General features: G+C 49.6%; 1 protein-coding gene and 1 long non-coding RNA gene across 4 annotated transcripts in view; both read right to left on the minus strand.

Moving 5' to 3' along the window:
- Nucleotides 1–10,091, minus strand: part of SPEN (spen family transcriptional repressor) — a 66,419-nt gene extending 56,328 nt beyond the window's left edge. For all 3 annotated transcript variants that reach the window (XM_058039126.1, XM_058039125.1, XM_058039124.1), the window contains exon 1: nucleotides 9,975–10,091. In XM_058039126.1, coding sequence (XP_057895109.1) covers nucleotides 9,975–10,057 — 83 coding nt within the window. In that variant the 5' untranslated portion in view covers nucleotides 10,058–10,091. The remainder of the gene's footprint in view (nucleotides 1–9,974) is intronic.
- Nucleotides 10,092–11,869: 1,778 nt separating this feature from the next.
- Nucleotides 11,870–18,170, minus strand: LOC131092718 (uncharacterized). Its single transcript, XR_009115515.1, has 3 exons — nucleotides 17,985–18,170; nucleotides 17,539–17,662; nucleotides 11,870–17,427 (listed from the first exon to the last, which is right to left on the minus strand). It is a non-coding gene; the product is annotated as an uncharacterized LOC131092718 (long non-coding RNA).
- Nucleotides 18,171–19,390: the final 1,220 nt, after the last annotated feature.

Consider the following 19,390-nt stretch of genomic DNA (forward strand, 5'->3'; position numbering starts at 1 on the left):
ACCCCCAGGACACGGAACAGCCCCAAGGAGGAGTCCCAGCAACCTTTCAAACCTGGGCGAAGAGGAGGGCGGGGGAGCTGAAGCCATGCTTTGGACATGGGGATTACACGAAGCTGGATGAATAAAAACGCCTCTCAGCACTCCATGCAACATCTCACTGGGCTACATTTAATATCCTCCCCACCCCAGTCAGCAGTTCCGCTGCCGGCAGCACAGGAGAACCCAGCATTGCATCAGCCCAGCCAGAGCTCCACTGTGCTGGAGTGAAGGGCTTGACACAACATCAGCCACTTACAGCTGCCAGACAAGGCACAACCACCTCAGCTAGCCAGCACAAAGTCTCTTACTAAGGCACTTTTCCTAGTTGTTTCTTTGGAACAATCAAGGAAAAGCACAGAAGCACCCATAGCTTATTGGTATATATATTATTTAAAAGAAAAAAAAAAATCAAAGCAGCTTTGTGAGCAGAACTAATGAAGACTCATTTCTTACGGATGCATGTCTTGAGGTCGAATTCTCTGGCGTCCAATAACTGCCAGTTCCCACTGCAGCTTTTCCCACGGTCAGGAACACCTCTCTCCCATGTGGATTCTTTAATGTCTAATAAGGGCTGTGCTCTCACTGCAGCTTTTCTCTCCATGGGGTCGCTAATCAGGTCTCTCTCCTCTATTAAAACCGCTTGTTTTCACAAAACTCAAAGGAACGTCATGTCTCTGAGACTGAATATCCCCTTCGCCCTCAGGTTTAGCTGATACTGGCAAATGGGTTCAAAATTGATTAGGGAAGATATATATATATATACACATGGCAGCAATACTTCAGTCTTGCTCTCCAAGCAGATCAGAATAAATACCACTATTTGTAGAAGCACAGAAAGGTTACAGAAACATGTAGGAACTCTGCATGTTCAGCTGTGTTGTCTCAAGCACAACGAGTTGTGATTCTTTATCCCCAACCTACACAGATGCGCACCGTCACGTTCCTACACGCCAGGCACAGCCGCCGAATTCCATCTCCAGGGCATTTTTTTCCTTCCAGCTTAAAGCATAATCTGCAGATTTGCTTCAAAAACACCAGTGGTGATAGCCTACGTTCAACACTTTCTGCAGGGGAATTGCTCAAGCCTGTTCTTTTGCGTGACTGATTTTAGGATTTGTTTGGATTTGATGTTAAGAATGCACTGCATTGCAACTGTAGGGGAATCTCTTGATTAATCAAGGTTTTTTTCATTCTTACATGAAAGGGTAATTCCCCATCTCACTTTTGCTTCTCCAAGCCCTGCTTTGCATGTATTCAGCAGCAGATGGAGGAAAATGCAGAGTCACAACATTATGGTCTCCCTGCCACGCTGCAGAACGCTTGAGATGTGGATCATCTTGAAGTTTGGAAGTCTTGGTCCCACTGGTACAGACTTCTCCAGCAACAGACATTTACAGCCTCTTCTCCAAGGTTTTGTAGGCTTTCCAGAAAATGGTACTTCAGAAGAAAAAAAATATTTATCTGTCTGCAGTCCCTGAGACCACCTCAAGTGATGGAACTCCTCTCCCCCCTCAAACTTCAACTGGGTTTGAACTAGTGACTGGCATCAGTTCAGCCCACGGGTTTGACAACTTGAAATTCATTTCTGACAGAAATCAGCCATGGATCCAAGGACTCTCAATCAAATCCCCAACCACAAAAGCTCACCAATGCTAAGAGGTTATGATCTTGACACCAGAGAGGAAATCCAGCCAGTTCCCAGCCAGTCCAGCCACTCCCGCTCTGCCACACCAGCCAGTCACCAAACACAGATGTGCAAATGTTAATTCATTGCTTCATGACTCACCGCTTCCATCGCCCTGGAGAAAGTGCTTGTCCCTGTGACTAAACCAACTGGCAGCACAGTCCTTGGCGTGAGCCAGGTGTCAGCCCAAGGAAAATAATATTCCCCACTGACAAGCGCCCGGCAAGAGCCTGGCACACTCGGGTGTGTTTAGTCTGCAGTGACTACCTGCGCTCCAGGCACTTTCTCCACAGGAGAGATCCTGGGACTTTCCAGAGCTGAGCTCCTGAACCAGCCAGACTTTAATGGTTTTCCTTCTAGTGCAACTCAAAGTCGAAGTTTTGCAAAGCTGAGCTGGAAACTGGAGTTTCATGGCAACAACAGGCGAGGTTTCACACCTTGGTTTCATGAGCTGACTTAAAGGAGGCCTCCCCACACCAAAGACTTGAGCAGAGCTGTATCTGGAGGTGAACATGTACTACCAGACCAAAGGGCTCCTCCTGGGCTTCAAGGATACACCAATACCACTGCTGGGAAATCTGCTCCCTCGTGCTATGCTGTTCCAAGTGATGAACTTCACCTGTAAGCTGCAAAATCAGACTGACACAAGGCAGGCAAGAGCATTAACTGCAGCCAACCCAGGGGCTGTAAACTCTGAAAGGATGCAGAGGAAGAGATGCTTCCTGAGCTCAACTGCTGCCAAAAATGGTGTATCTCACCATACCCACAACCAGCCTTATCATCTACAACATCAATCTTGAAGCCACTTCTATTTTTCAAATGTGGCAAAGATTCTCTGCTGCTAATTCTTCTAATAAGTTTTTTCAGAGTTAAGAAAAAGACCCAAGGTTTACAGAGACTTTGATTACAAGGCAGTGACTGTGCTGGCCATTGGATGTTTGGATACATCTCCAGCTGCCTTCCTAAGAGCAGCATCTCACAGATCCCATGAAATGAAATCAGATGTTGATTATATATACAAGGGAGATACTCATCCACTCTGAGCTTTTATTCCCCTCACAGAAAGAATGCTAATGAGGCCGGAAGGCTTCTTTCCCCTCCAAAGATGACTTCTTTAAACATACAACTTGGCAATTTATTTTTCTTATTTTGCCCTATTAACTATTACAGGTCACCCGCAGCTGCCACAGAGAGCCTAAAGAGGGGCATTTAAAGGAGCCTCTGTGATCTCCCTGGCAGCCATCACTGCTAATGAGGACGGGAGGCATTCACCCCGCAGCAGCAGCAGATGGAGCGCGGCGCGGAGCTTTGTGCCGTGCGGAAGCCGTGAACACCTCGGCGAGGACACAGGGAAAGCTGTGACAGGAACACCAAGTTACTCTCAATGAATCCCATGGATGGCAAACACAAGCAGGTCAGTTTTCTTCCTGGAGGAAAAACTGTAGGTGATTCACTACTTGCTTAATAGAATCATTTACAGTCTGGCTGTTCTTTGTGGTGAGCTGAAAGATGGTTTCAAATCCAGCTCTGACTGGGTACCTGACCACCTTCGTGACAGGAACTTGGTCTGAACACAGCTCTCACTTCCCACCACACTGGGAATAATAAAAGACATGGAAACTGCTCCATTTGGACAGAGGAACACACAGAAGTCAGAACTACCTCACCAGCAGTATCCAACAGACAGCCCTGCAGATCATCCATTCACCACCCTCCTTCTGGACATATCTGGATTTCTCTGGCTTCTCAGTGGAGAGATGAGAGCGCTCTCAGGACATTCTGATCAGATGTGGAAGCTCCAGATCAAAGCGTGCTTATACAAAAAAAGCCCTTTCAGTTTTAAGTTGTTGAGCCTGATTAAAAAGGGGAAGAGAAAGGAAGCTAAAAAAAGCTCCCTTTTGTTCTTAAAAATGTCCGAGCCTCTAACCAGAACACGGTCGTTGCGAAAGACTGCTGCTCTCCTGTCTGAGCAGAAAACTGATGTTCCTTTCACATCCAAACTCTGCTCCTTCTCTCCCCAACGTCTGCACCTCACACAAGGCACAGACACACAAACTCTAGTCCAGAGCCAGCCACACACCAACAGCTACAGAATGCATTTCCAAAAAATCCATCCCAGGAAGGACGTTGTTTCACCAAATTCAAGGGTGCTGCCTTCAATCTTTCCTGCTGACAGGCCCTGGGATATATCTGGTGTATTTATAAAAAGCCTGGAACAATGTTTGTTCTTTTACTGGAGGATGTTATCTTCACGCTGCAGGATTTTACAGACTGCAGGAGATGATTACAGCGGGTTAAACAGTAACTACTGAAATGCACAAACCACGGCACTTGCTGTGTTTTACTCGTGGTCCAGGAGCCTTCATCACCTCTGAATGTGCTGCTGCAGAACAGTGGTGGAGATGGGTTTCAGGAGATCTGAGCTGCCATTACTCCCCAAGCAGAAAGGTGAAACCTCCAAATAACTGTGTGTACAATCACCAGGTGGGAAACACTGCTGACTTGTAGCCTGGGCGATGAAAAAAGCAACTTCTGTCTGATTTTCATTAACTGTCCAAGCAATCTTCAGAACACCACAAAATCTTGAGAAAAGGAAAGCAGCAAGGCTGGTTGCACACGGTGAATTTCCATCCTCAGGCTCCTTTTCCTCCCACAAGATTCCTAAATCAGCATGCCAAAGATGCAGCTAAACTCAGAATCTTATTATGGAGAGCAATCATTTTTCTCGTTTATTCCTCAATTCATTGTTTAGGAATGTTGGTCCTTGCAGTCTTTGGTTTCAGGGCGTTCTCAGACCTCAGCAAGTTCAATGAACTTAATCAAAAACACAAGTGAAATATCTCACTGGTTCTTATTTTTGGTAGCTATAAATCCAGAGCATATCCAACCCAGTGGCAGCTCCACAACTCACACCCAACTGCAACTCTCCCAAAAACCTTCAGCAGCCTAAAAGCAGCCAGGAGGGGTGACCCTCAGTACACAGAGAACAGTTTTGGTGTTTGTTATTTCTCAGGTGCCTCTTCACACTGCACATGCAAAAGGGCACCTCCTCCTCTTCCTCAGAACCCAACAGCAGCGTGAAACCACCACAGCAGCAAGACAAGCTGCAGCTGTGACACATCAGCTCACAAAAACAAAGCTCCTGAGGAGCCCCAGGTCCACCCTGACTCATCACCTCATCCAGTACCTGCCTTCCACTCATTTGGTTATTTACTTCCTTTTTTATGGAAAGGCAGTGAGTGCCTCTCTGCCCTCAGCAAAGACAAGGTCCTAATTTTGGACACACCTTAAGACGTCAGTAAGGTCATTTGCCAGGGAACTTGGCATGACTTTCAGGCCTATGAAAAGCAAGGAGGAATAAAAAACCAGTAAACAAGGCTATCACAAAGTGAATTTAAGCCTTTATTCATCTCCTGCTCTGACCTGATGAATGGATTTAATACCTTTGTATGCCTCACTGGACTGGTAAGTTCTCAACATGTGAATCTTTCTTCTTGTACTCTGCAGGGGTTATTTTACTGTTGTGCTAAATGAATTTACACTAAGGGCAAGAAATACCAAAAGCCAACATGGCTCTTGAACAGCTCAACAACAGAAGCTGCTGATACAAATAATCACAACTAAACACAGCCTGGACCTTTGAAGAAACTTCAGAGAAGAAACAATGCCAGTCTTCAGAGAAGAAACAATGCCAGTCAGGCTCAGCAGATGACAGAATTTTGTGACCAAGTGTCATCAACTTATCTTTCTACCACAGCTCAGCATATAAAACCACTTAATAGAAGCTTAGTCCAAATCTACACTCTTTGTGGCTTTTCATTAAGTTTCTTTGAAATAATCACCCAGGCTGAGTCCAGAGGGTGGAACCACCACCAGAGCCAGCAGCACCATCACCCCAATGAGCCACCTGACTGACCAAGGAGCCCACACTCCACGTGAGGCTGACAGTCACTGGAACCCACCAGAAGGACTCATGTACTCCCCTTCTGAGTCTGGGCAATTATTTTAATCCCCCTGCCCCAGTCTCCCAACCAAACATCCTACTTTGCTCTCTGGATTACGTTACTGGAAGTGTTTGTAAAACCAGCACCAACAAGTTCTGATGCTGCCCGTGATTCCAGACATCACTCCAGTAAAACACAGGTGTAAACTGCACCCTCCCCTCCTTCACAGCTCTGGGCTGGGAAAGGCAGCACCTCATCTGTGAAAATGCCTAAAGTGACACAGAGTGACAAAACAGAGTAGTTCTGTGGCCTTACTTCAGTATTTTCCTACAATAAAAATACACCTGGATAGAGATCTGTATGGCTGAGCTGAGTTAGGACAACCATCCCAAGTTATCCAAGGACTTACTGATCAGTGATCACCAGAAAATGCCAGGGAACACATTTAAGAGCTTTGCTAGAAAACCAGGAGCACTGTTCCTTCTGACTCAAGCCAGTTCCTGTAGAAAGGCACTGCAAGACCTGCAGGTGCCTGATGTGATTTCTTCCTCCAAGTGTTCAACCCCAGCAGTGGCTGTCACCATTCTCCCCAGGGCACCAGAGCTACCAAAATTCCCTTATACCACCTCAGTTCTGCACCAGAGCCACCAAAATTCCCTTATCCACCTCAGTCCTGCACCAGAGCCACCAAAATTCCCTTATACCACCTCAGTCCACAGCAGTGACACGGAGCAGAAGGCACAGATTCCACCCTCCCAGGCCAAAATAACACTCCAAGCCATCAAGACAAAACATTTCCTCACAAACTGACCAAATATTCTCCAGGAATTATTGCAAACACACACTCGCTGTCACGGCAGGTTTTCTGCAGTTATGTTTAAAATGCCTTTAACCACTTCTCCAGGAGGCATCCAAAGCATCTCCTGTGAGAAAGACACTGGAACACAGCAAAGCTAAACAAAGCCCACTTCCCACCCCAAAAAAAACCCTTAAAAGTTATTTATTTTCTCCAAGATTGCCCTGATCTGCAGTGTATTCCACTGATTTTCAAGGAGCACTTTTGTTTCCTGAAATCCAGGGTTCCTCCTGGACTTGGTTGCCACTGTGAATGTCTTAATTCTCCCCCAGCACAGGAGATTGCACACAACAGTCACATGGTCCATCATTAAGAGGCTTTTACTCCTCTTTGCCCTTTAAAACACCAGTAAATGGACAAAGCCATGTTCTTTCAGATAACTGGAAGAAAACAGAGGGAGGAAAAAAAAACATGGAAGGGCAGCACTTGTGTTGGGGACAACTGTTACTATATTTAGTTGCCTTGTTCTGCAAGCTGCTGAGCATCTGTTTCAGGGACAGGGAACGACGGGTTTTTTCCAGCATTAATTAGGTGAACCCAAACCACTGCTCCCACCACTTCCCCAAGCTCACATCTCCCAGATCATAACTCGGATTCACTACTTATTCCACCTGAACAGTGGATCTCCAGTCCTGGCACTGGCTGTGTTTCTATTTCAGGGTGCCTTAATAGCTCAGCTGAAAGGAAATACAGAGCACTGGGTTTTGAAAAGGGAGTATTTGGGTAAGAAACTGAAAAACAATGTCGATGTATTTAAATGCATGGAGAATCTCTCCTTTGCAATCTCCTTTAATACCAAGGAAAGATTTTTAAAAGGCTTCTGAGGAGAAAAACAGCACTGCTCATGTAAGCCAGTGCTTCTTGAGACCAGCTTCAGTATTCTCTAATTTGAGAGAAGAATTCACAGCAGGGAGTGCTATTTCCATTCACCTCAGTAAACTACACAAACCAATCAGGAGCATTTGGGGAAAAAGAATAAAAACATGTATTTCTTCGAAATTCTTAATTCATTTCTTTATAGAATTCCTCGTGAGCCTGCAAATCCCAGCAAGGTTCCCACAGCCGGTGGTTAAGTGAAGGGGGGGAGGAGAGGCAGCAAACCCTCCATACTCCTGCCGAGCTGCAAGTTTTAGGAGTTTTCCCTGAATTTTTGCCTCTTTGGAAACAAGATGGTTGTTTCTCAAACGGGCACCGTGCAACAGCCCAGCCAGCGGGCTTCCATCTGGGAAGGACAGTATTTCCCCAGCCCAGCGGAAAAACAAACAAACACTCAGTGAGCCGCTCGGAGGCTCGGGCGGGGGCTGAGGCGATTCCCGGCCGAGGTTTGGGGCGCTTTTCCCCCGCAGCTCGCCCCGCTCCCGCGGCTCCCATGGCTCCACGGCTCAGCCTCCTCCTTCGCCCTATTCCCAGGCTGGGGGATGGGTGGGAACCGGGCTCTGCCAAGCCCCGCTCCCTCCCAAAAGACTTTCCCTCCCGATACAGCGTCCTTCCCAAAGAGAGAACCTTCCCCTTGCCCCCTCCAGGGCCGGGCAGCCGCTTTTCCCTTCCCTTCGCTGTGCGAGGAGAATCCCCCGGTGCTGTGCTGTGAGCGCCTTGCGCAGCGCCTGTCCCTTCCCCCAGGCGAGCACGGGCATACAAAGGAAGCCTTGCTCCATTGTCCACCTACAGCACCTACACACCGAGCCTCGCTCAGCCCCTCGCCCCTTTTCCAGCCACAAATACCCCGCTGGGTGCATCCCGGCAGCATTCGGAGGCGGTGTTGCCATTGCCTCCCCCTGCTTCGGTACCTGCAGCCAAAGGGCTGGAGCGTGTTTTAACTGTTTGCTGCCGTGGGATCAGCCCCGTCCAACCACACAAATCCCAGGGAGAAATGCCTGGCTACAAAGCTCCCTCCCAAACCTCCGATCGCGATTTGCCGAGGTAAAAACAACCAAAAAAAAGGTAATGAATTCAGCGCCTGCCATTTTTCCCATCCATCTCCAAGCAACAGTACCATGGCAACTTTTTCCCTCCTTTAATACATCTTATAAAAGGAGAAGGACTGGACAAAATAAAACCGAGGAATGTCAGATTTGCACCGTGGAGCGCCTGTTCCCTCAGCTAGTTATGGCTGGAATTAACCAAATAACTCCAGAGCGAGCCTTTTCCCCCCAAAACCTGGCTTTGTAAACAGCACTGGGTCGCGTAACCAGGACTTGAGGGACACGACAAACCACCCTGAATACACATCCACCATCCCGCGCCTTCACCGAGCGGCGAATTCTTGGCTCAGGGGGATAACAAAGGTGAAAAAAGGTGAAGCTTGATTAAAACAGGGCCATTTCAGAGCGACGAGGATGCAGAGATGGGGTTTGGCTGCTGCAGCAGCTGAGGCCAGGAGGATGGAGGGGGATGCGAGACCCCCAGTCCTTCCATCCACAACAGACAACCAGAAACCAGGGAAGAAGCGCTGGGACCTTCCTTTCTCCCCCTCGGTGTCACCGCATCTATTTTTCCCATGGTGACTCATTATTAAGGACGCTCCGTCATTTTTCCAGCACAGGAAGATTAAAGGAAGCTTCAAAATCCATTTTTTTTTCTGCTGCTGGTGGGATTAAAGCAAAGCGCCTGGAGGGGCCATGAGCTGAGCAGGGCTCGTTACTCTCTTTTTCTTCCAAAAAACCAGTTTCCAGCGTAGGGTGTACCAACTCGAGAGCATTTCCACAGGAAAAAGGTGTTGCTGAGGCGGTGGGGAAGAAGTCCCTTCCTCCTCCTCCTCCTCGCAGGGAAAGACGGAGGGAGGAGGGAAAAAACCCAACCATGCAAACAGCTACTACTTCCTTATGAGCGGGATTAACCTATGCAATAAAAAAAAAGGAAAAAACAACCCAGTACGATATAAGGAGTCCAGAGTGCTTCCCGCGTGCAGGATCCCGTGTTTTCTCCGTGGGTTTGTGTGATTTTTTTTTCCCCAGAGTCACGTTTTCGCAGCTGCAGGCGCTTCGGTTCCCACAGCTCGCTGCACCTCGGGGGGACACGCAGCATCCTCCATGGCTCCAGGTGGGAGAGAAACGCAGTGAAATAGGCGAAAATAAATAGAAAAAAAAGTCCGAGCGTTGAATAATTTTGAAAAAAAAAAAAAAAAAAAAAAGGAATGGAAAACAAGTCGGCCAGACTCAGCGCTGCCTCCCGACATCCTCGGCATGGGAGCCGCTCCGTGCCGACCTCCGAGCACCGCTCGCTGCTGCTCCGTCGTTTCGGGTCCATTTTTAGCCATTTTTGTATTTCCCCGCTCCGGCCGCGCCGCCGATCCCGCCATGGCGCGGGTTATTTACAGCGCTGTTTTCCTCCTCCTCTCCACGGGAACCGCCGTCCCCGCGCACTCCTCCCCCCCTTTCCCACGTTTTTCCCCTCGTTTTTCCCCACACCGCGGGTCGGGCCGGACGGGGCCCCGTCGCCGCTCGCCACTCACCGCTTGAAGTGCTCGATGATCTTCTCCTCGCGCACGTTCTCCGGCAGGTTGCCCACCCAGAGGTGCCTGGTTTCCCGGACCATGCTGCGCGGCGCGGGGCGAGCCCGCCGCCCGTGCCCCGGCTCCCGGCCGCCGCCTGCCCCCGCGCCGCGCCGCCGGCCGCCGCTCGCCGCCCGCCGCCGCCTCCGCCTCGCCCTCCGCCCCTTCCGCCGCGGGGCCCGGCCGCCCTCAGCGCCACCGGCCGCCGGACCGCACCATCCCCGCCGGGGGGGCCCCCTGCCCGCCGGGCCGGCTGCCGGGCGCCGGGCTCGCTCTCCGCCGCGGCTGCGCTTCCTCGCCGGCTCCCCCCGCCGCACCGCCCGCTCGCTCGCTCCCGCTGCCTCCTCCTGCTCCTCCTCCGGCAGCGGCAGCGCGGCGCCCCCGCCGCCGCCTCCTCCTCCTTCCCCCCCCGCGCTCCCGCTGCTCCGCCGGCCCGGCCGCGCTCGCTCGCTCGCTCGCCCCCCCTCCCCTTCCCTTTTCCCTTCCCTTGCCCGCGCCTCGCGCAGCGCCACACGGGGGCCCCCGCGCAGGCGCACTGCGCCCCGGGGCGCGCGCCGCGGGGCCGGCGGGGGGGGCGGGGCGAGAGCGCGCAACGCCCCGCGCGGGGGGGGGGCGGCGAGAGGGAGTGCGCGTGCGCGGAACGGGCGGGGGCAGTGGGGGTGTGAGAAACGGGGGGACGGGAAAATTGGGGGGATGAGAGAATTGGGGTGGGGGTGTGAGAGAATTAGGGGGGGGAGAGAAACAGGGGAGAATTGGGGTGGGGTGTGGGAAATGGCAGGATGAGAGAATTGGAGTGAGAGGTGCAAGAAATGGGGGGACGGGAGAATTAGGATTGTGAAACAGTGGGAGACTCAGACACAATGGGGGGGGCTCTGAGAGTCTTATTGGGGAGCTGTGAGGATCATTACAGGGGCTTTGAAAATTGTAATGGGGCTGTGAGAGATGTGACAGGCTCTGTGAGAATTGTGATGAGGGGCTGTGAGAAATGTTTGGGGGCTCTGGGAGTCGTGAGAAAAGGGGCTGGGGGAGTTGGAACCGGGAGCTGTGAGAGACAGAATGGGTTGCACTGCAAGGGCAAGGTCCTGCTAACCCCAAACCTACAGCTCCCCCTAATCCCATAAGGATTCCAAAATCCTGGGGCACCAGCTACCTTCATCCCCAGGTGAGCACACACCCAGCCGTGGCCACTGGGCAGACAGCTAAAAAGTGAATTGAGGTGATGGCAGGGAGGGCCCCACGCTGCTCTGGCTCTGGTGCCCAATAGCTCCAAAGGCTAGAGCAGCAGGAACCCTGAGTGGGGCTGCAGGGGGATCCCCAAACCCCCTTGGCTGCTCCACGTGCTCCCCTCAACTGGCACAGGGACAATGTGTCACCCTGGGACACTCCCTCCACCCAAGCAGGGTGTTCCGAGTTGTACTTCCCCCAACAGAAGGGAGACCAGGCTGCCCTGCAAACCACACAGGAGAAACTCCCACTGTGGGAAGGATTCACCTCCCGCTCCCCCACGGGGGCTGGCACGGCTCCTTAATTAACACGGGGTGAAGAAATTGCCAATATCACCCATCTCTAGTTGCCTGACATGTCACACCCCAGCTCTGAAATGTACAACTAGGTATTTTTTATCCCACAAGATCTTCTTTTCCACCAAAATATGCCCTTGCACTGATAAGACACCTATTTCTATGTCCCAAAATGAAAATTAGATCCCATTGTGAGGTCAGGATAAAACACACACCCCCAGCCAGGAATGTTGGTGTTTAAAGCCTTCACCACTTCCACCACAGAGCAAACCTGTATTTCAGTGTTTTCCATGGCCAAAGTCTCCTGATGACGTTTGGGTATTGATCAAGCCCGTGTTTTATTGGTCAGAGCTGCCTTTTGCCACCCAGTCCGGCCGGACACCGCAACCTTCCGGCAACAAGTCCACCTTGCTGCTGGTCAAAGTCACCGAGCTGTAGTGGCTTAACAAACATGCAAATCTCCTGATTTAATCACGTCTCTGACGCACACGGACTCCATCTGTGGTGGCCCCGAGCCTTAGCCCCAGCTCCAGTGGCTGCAAGCCCATCCTTTGGCAGCCCCGTGCCTCAGTTTCCCCAGTGATGATGGGCTCTGCCAAAGTGGGATCTGCTGATTAATTAAAAACCCCAACAACTCCTTGCACGCAAGCCATCTATTATTCACAACGTGAGATGGAGCCACGTGCACACCAGAAAATGCGCTGCCAACACGCTCCACCGGCGCTTCCAGTGTGGAGCTGGGCTCAGCTTTCCATTTCTTTACCTGATGGGAAGCCCAAGGAGCAGTTTGTACCTGTCTCTACCTTTAAGGGGCTCTCCATTTCAGAGAGGAAAAACCCAAACCAAAAAACCACCAAAAAATCAAACAGCTCTTCCATGAAAAATTCTCCTCCTCCGATGGGGTGCACTTGCTGCAGCTGCAATCCCAACTGTTCTTCCTCCCTGCTGGGGTGGCACCTCCAAGGGACACACGAGGAAACCACAGCAGCTCCCAGGTGCTTCCAGGGAATCTCACACGGAGTCACTGCTGTCACCCGGCCATCTCACAGGACACGCAGGGGCTGGGAGCTGTCACAAACAAAGCCATCGACTCTGTTGACAGGAGAGGGTTGAGACCAGCGCCAGGACGGCTCCATTTACACAACAGCCAGCTGGAAGAGCAGCACAAAGCTCGGCTGGTGACGCAAAACAAAGCTCTGGACCATGGTGATACTCTTCAAATGCTTTGCAGGGAAGCTGTTCCTGGTTGCAACCACACCAGCGATGCTGCTGTAACCAGATCCCCACAGCTCAGTCGATGATTTTAAAGAACACAGCCCCAGGCTGGAGAGCAGAGCAGGTACAACCCTCCCCTGAGCAGGTCAGAGGGGCTGTGATGAAGGACCAACACCATCCTTGTGTCTGCAGGACACACATTTGTGCCAGCCCAGTGTTCTCCTTGTGTGACAGCGTGAGGAGCACCCAGGGGTGAGGCACAGCTGCACTGCCCTGCATGCTGCCCTTCCCAGGGGCCAAACAACTCAGGACAAGGGGAGCTGAGCTGCTCTCCATGACCCTCAGCCTTTGGGATACACACTGCAAGGAACAATTTAAATTACTCCTGGGAGGGCATAGCTGAGAGTCAGCTATCTACAGACAACTCAGCCAGCCCCACAGTTAAAACATTTGGATGTTTCTTATCAGTGCTTGGAGAGGATTAAAGTGCCAGGCCATTTATTAGTGAGGGAGCAGGTTATAAACCCATCTCAGCTTGAACACCACGTTCATGTCAGGAAAAGCAAGGCAAGAACAGGACAGATCAAAAGAGAGCCATTAAAGGCGTGAGAAAATGGGGCTGCCATATAAGGAGCTAATAAAGTTAGCAGCTCTCCAGTTTGAAGGGGAAAAAAAAAAGACAGGAGAAGCGGAAAACATCCTTGGGGTCCACACAGCAGCCTCTCTTTGAGGAGGAAAAACCAATAAATAGAAGTGGGCAGACACAATGCTTCAAAAGGCAGGTTTATCCATTTTGAACGCGGCGCCTTTCCCGAGCGGCGGAGCTGCCACGCATCGCTGAGACCGCTCAGCAAACGTTTCAAAAAGCAAAGATACTGAACAAAGACAGCAACCAGGACTTGTTGGCTCAGACCATCATTTCCTACCCTCAGGTCTGGCTCAGCAACATCTCTGTGCGGTGTGCTGAGAAAGGAGGACGCTGCACCCCTCCCTGGCTACATCAGCTGGGATTCACAGGGATCTGAGCAGGAACATGAGGGTTCTCCCCACCACCAGTGCACAGCCAGTTCCTTTCCTTTCTGAAAAAAAGCAGGAGGTTTCCCAGCAAAGAGCCCCAACAAACACTCAGGGTGTTCCTTGGTTTGAGCCAGCCAGCTCCAGCCACCATCTTGTCAGGATAAAATGTATTTATGGGTCCTCCTTGCTCATTGATAGTATTTATTAAAAGAACACTATGACAGCTGAATATCAAATTCCCAGCTAGGCTTTTATCTCCTTTTTAAGCCAGCCTGAATTATTGGCCTAATTTTATAGCTTACCCACTCTGCTTTATGCTCGTTTTCTCCAAGAAAGAATTGGTGCTGTTTGATATTTAGGCCCATTTGTTGCCAAGACAGAGGCTATGGGCTCAGGGGCTGAAAACACTTGGAGCACAGAGCTGGGTTCTGCAGCCTTAAAAACACAAAGCACAGGATTTATATTAATAAACCTCTTGATTTCAGTTCTTTTTGAGGGTTAGAGCTCCAAATCTTCCTGATGAGATGACTTTGTGCAGAAAACTCCCTTCACGTTTTTGAAATGCAACATTTAGTAATTTATTTTCTGACTCTCTTCCCTGTGGTGTTCTTATCCACGATGACAGGGACAGGAGATGCCACAAAATGCCACCATTTTAGCCAGTGGTTTAACACAGCCACATCCCACAGCCCAGGATACAGGGGCCCCTGAGCTTCAGTTGACATTGAACCCACTTTTATCTCTATATAAAAGCATATTTCTGCTTCTAAAATTCCTTCTAAAAAAGAGGTTTCTTCAGCAACAGAACCCAGTGTGATGGTTAAGCCACACAATCAAAACCTAAGTGCCAACACAGCACTGCAAAAGAGTTACTCTTGCTTATGGTGTGGTAGAAAGAAATATTAAAAAGAGCACCTTTTTTTTTAGCCTGTTGTTGGAAAAAATAAAAAAAATCACAGGAATATCACAGTGCCAACTTCTGCCCTGCTTCCCCTTGCTCCCAAACTCCTGTGCCAGAGAGCTGTGTCTGCTCACCTCACAAGGGTTCTCCCCAAACACAGGGCTTTCATCACTGGACAGGACTGTGGCCATCCAGGCTGCAAAAGATCACATTTTAAGGAAAAGCCAAAGAAAATAAACAGAAAAAAGACAGGTCTATGTGATTTGATACCCAAACAGGACAACTGCAAAGGATGTAAATCCCCTAGGACTGGTTAGATCACAGAATCCTATACTTTGCCATTTTTAACACTTAATTGTTGTATTAAACCTACATCCAGATGTGATTTTTACCTGTGTGCAATGCCCAGGAGAAAAAAAAATCTCAGAAATTACACTGGAAATGTTACAGGACAAGCCCCACAGTCCAAATCTGCAAGACAGAGGCTGCTCTCCTCACATTCTGCACTGGATTGAGCAGCACAAAATAAACTCCAAGCCACCATGATCTGAGCTTTGGTTGCATCAAACACCATTTTGATACCACAGCAACACGAGGGTGTTTAAATGAAGAGGAGTGACCCCATGTCTGTGCAGTTAGCACTCCTTCACTCCAGAGAAAGCACAAAGAGAAATATTTGTGCATCAACACCTGCTGTGCTCTACAGCCTCTCCTCCAACACGGCATGGGAGAAGTTCCTCGTCTGCCTTTGGCTTTTATTTTCACCTCTGCAGATCTCACAGTGCAGCTTTTTAACTCCTTGGGCTAAGAGCAAAGCTTGAAAGACTGTGGTTTTCTCCTGAACAGAGGAGGAGTGGAGGTTTGTATTGCTTTTTGGCACTGGAAATTCAGGTTTTGTTTAGCTTGGAAATATCATGGATGTAGCTCGAGTAACTCTTCAGGGTGGTAAAAGTTCAGTGCTCACAAGGCAATTCTCAGTTTATCCTAAACTGCCAAAGGAAAGTAATTTAGAGTCCCACAGGGTGTGCCAGCCTGAAAAATGTGGAATCATCCCAACAGGCAGCTTCTTGCTCCTCCAAACCTCCCTGCCAGCAAAGGCCCATGAAGAGTACAAGGTGCATCTCCAAACCAGCACAGCCCTAATGAGGGAATGAAATCCAAATCCCTGTCCACGCTGCCTTATTCCAAACAAGGCTTTAGGCACACTGTTCACACACCTACCACAGGGAGCAGGGTATGAAACCTGGCCTGGCCACCTCATCCCCATCCTGCACTTCATTTTAGCCAAAAAAAAAGGATAAAGCCATAGCTGTGCTAGAAATCCCTGCAGCAACCAGTCAGTGAAATAATTTCTCCTGAGGGGCTTCTCCAGGGCCGGGTCAGGCAGCGGCATGCATGGAATCCCGTTGTGATATCCTCATTTAACGACCCCCAGCACTCCCTGTGTGCTAATGACTGCGGGAAGCTGCGCCTCCCAGCCATGTGTGACCGGGCAGAAACCAGCACCACGTCTGTGGTTATCACCTTTGCAACAAAACAAAGGAAAGGACAGTCGGTAAGGAAGCGTTTCCCTTCTTCCTGGCACTCTGAGGAATGGAGTAATAAACCGGCTGCATCTCATGGGAGCAAGTTCACAGAGAAAACAAAATGTAATTCAAGGAGACCCCGATCTTCATCAACACCATTTAAGAGGTTCAACACTCCCTCCAACCTGAGCAAAATTAGGAGGAAAAGACTATCCCACGTAGGTCTGTGGGCTTGGAGGGAAAGGGGCCCCACAATTTTGCTCCCTGGAGGCACCAGCTCTCCCCACCCCTTTTGTGTGTATTTTTTTTAACGTGCCACACATCAGCACAATGCTGACAAGGGCTTTGTATGTTTTCTGCCTATGCAGCAGTTCAAGACACACAACTCTGGATTTTTTGAAAGGGAAAGGGGGAGGGAGCTGCCCTTTGCTGTACTGTTTAATTGCACTGCTTGCTCTTCTGCATGACCACAGGGAAGCGGAAAAGCACCAAGGTTTAAAAACAGAACCATTTTTAGGAGCCAAAAGGGTCAAACTCAGTCTTCTCACAAGATACAGTGGAGCTCAGAATAAATTCTACAAGAAAAAAATTATAAATCACCAGGGTTTCTTCTCTGGAATTGGATATGACCCCAGAAAACACCTCATCCATCCTCACTTGCTGCTGTTACAGTCTCCACATTTGCACACCTGCCAATGCAGATTCCAGCACTGAAAAACAAAAAGGAGGGAAAGGTCTGGAAAGTTGGACTGTGGGTTTTTCCACCTGCCAGGAGCAGCTCAAAGAAGGCTGGGTGGCTGAGCTCCAAGGAGCAGCGAGCAGAGCACGTTAGCAGCCTGCTGGAGTTCCCATCTCACACGCACATGCGTGATTGGGACAGCGCTGGCAAACAGCTTCCTGCAAAAATAAGGATGACTAATCCACAGCAGCGCTGCTTTATTTATTTATTTTAAAGGCCACAAGGCAGAGCTTTTTCCAGAAGCATCAGCCTTTGTGAAGCAGCAAGCAGTGGGAAGGGGAAGCCCTGGGACCCACTGATGCTCAGCAGACAGAAGTAACCACAGGAACACTGTGGGTTTGTGTGGCCCGTGTGTGACACACGCAGGCATGGCTGGAGCATTGTCCCTCACATTTCTGGCAGGGCCAGATCCCACTGCCTGGGTGACTCCTGGATCCCTGTGTGGTTTGCAGGGATCTGCTGTGGAGAAGGGCTTCATAAACAATACATTGTTTCCCTTGGAAAAATAAACAAACAAACAGAGGAAAAAAAATAAGGCATGAAACAGCTTTAACCCGTAACTGCAGCATCCCCCTGGGTGCTGGGATTTGGGATCAAAGCAGAGCACCTGAATCGCTCGGTGGGCCCAGTCCCCCCAGCAAGGTCACTCCACAGGGACACACATCAGTGCTCCAGTGCAAGGCCGTGCTGGAACCGCAGCGGAGGCAGTGCTGCAGGAGGTCACTTAGGGACTGCAAAAGGGGAATGGATTAAAAAAAAAAAAATTAAAAAAAAAAAATCCATCAGCAGATGTTTACTGACATGCAGCAAATCCACAGCTCTGCGTGGCTGGAGGGAGAACAGCCCGGTTCCCAGGACGCAGCAAATACTCTGCATGTACGGATTTAGGTTACAGCTTTCAGCCAGCCCCACACCCCACCCCACCCACCCACCACCCCCACCAAAAAAAAAACCCCAAACCAAATTTGTCATCTTTTTAAGCACTCAGAAATTGAGGTTGAGTTTTGCCACCGAGGTGATTTTGGGTGGTGGCACCATTAAATACTTACCCACCTCACAGCCAAGGGCTGCGCAATCTGAAATTTGTGAGTGTTTGCAAATGGTTTGGAAAGCTTTCCAAGGAAGGTGCTGTACGATTGTAAATCCTTCCCGTTATTAATAAAAGGGAGCTATTGTTCCAGCTCTAATCAAGCCTTGTCTCCAGCTGGGCAATTTTAAAATGCAATTCAAAACACACACAGGAAAAAAATAAAAGATCATGAGGAAGCTTCAGGGAAAAAAAAAAAAAAAAAAAAAAACCAAAAAAACAAAACCAACCCAAAAAACCAAAAAACAATACCAAACAACAACAACAACAACAACAAAAAAGAACAGTGAAGGAGAAATGGGAGGGGGGAAGGAAAATAAAAAATAATACTCCTGCTATTTAAAATGAATTCCAAGCAGGAGCATGCTGGGGAGGAGGGGGAATCCCCTCTCCCACCGCCTGGGAAAGGTCACTTATGCCATCGGTGCCATGGCCGCGCCGGAGCAGAGCTGCGGCGCTGCCAGCCCTGCCTCATCCATCTCCATCAGCGACAGCTCCGCTTTCCATTTATTTAGAGGGGAACAAAAAAAAAAAAAAAAAAAAAAAAAAAACAAAAAACAAACCCATAAAAAAAAAAAAAAAAAAAAAAACCAAACCCCTCCGAGTTGCAAACACCTCCCAGCGCTCTGTTTTCAAGGCTGGGGAACGGAGCAAGGGGGAGCGGCTTGGAATGAGGCTCCCAGCCAGGGAGAGGTGGCGCATCCTCCGCATCCTCCTCCTCCTGCCCGGCGCTGCGGCAAAGGCGCCGCAGTGGGGGCTCCCCGCCCCCGTGGAACCTTCTGGAACAAGCAGCCAAGCTGGAGAGAGGAGAGGAACCTTTACACCCGCAGAGGGGAGAGGAAAAAAACACCAAACCCGTGTAATAAAAGGGAGAGGATTGCACAAGGCCGGGGAAAAATAAGAGATCTCTGTAAAAGTGAAGCCCCCGAGCGGCTCCGGCAGCCCCGGCTCAGGGGGTGGTGCGGCCGCCTCGGCTGGAAACAAAACGCCCCAACAAAGCGTATTTAAAAAAAGAGAGAGAGGAAAAAAAATGGTGGTGTTTGTAGCGCGAGATGGTGGGATAAAGGAGCTGATCCCTCCTCCTGGATCTACAGCAAAGCCGGCCATTGCAGTTCCATTTATCCTTTTTTTGTGCAATGAATTGTCTGATCCGGACTATTGGGTTGCATTTGCAGCTTGACTTACTGCGGTTTGGTTCTGTTGTGCTTTTTTCCTTTTTGTTTCTTTTTCATTCTTTGTTTGGTTTTGGTTTTGTTTTGTTTTTTTTTCTTCTGGGTGTACTTTTTTCCTTTTTTTCATTAAAAAATAATCCTTCCCAAATCTCCCAAGGAAAATCTACATCTCTGTGGAACAAATAAAACATTCAGGCATA

The sequence above is a fragment of the Melospiza georgiana genome, chromosome 22, assembly GCF_028018845.1.
Source record: "Melospiza georgiana isolate bMelGeo1 chromosome 22, bMelGeo1.pri, whole genome shotgun sequence".
In the NCBI taxonomy this organism is placed as follows: domain Eukaryota; kingdom Metazoa; phylum Chordata; class Aves; order Passeriformes; family Passerellidae; genus Melospiza; species Melospiza georgiana.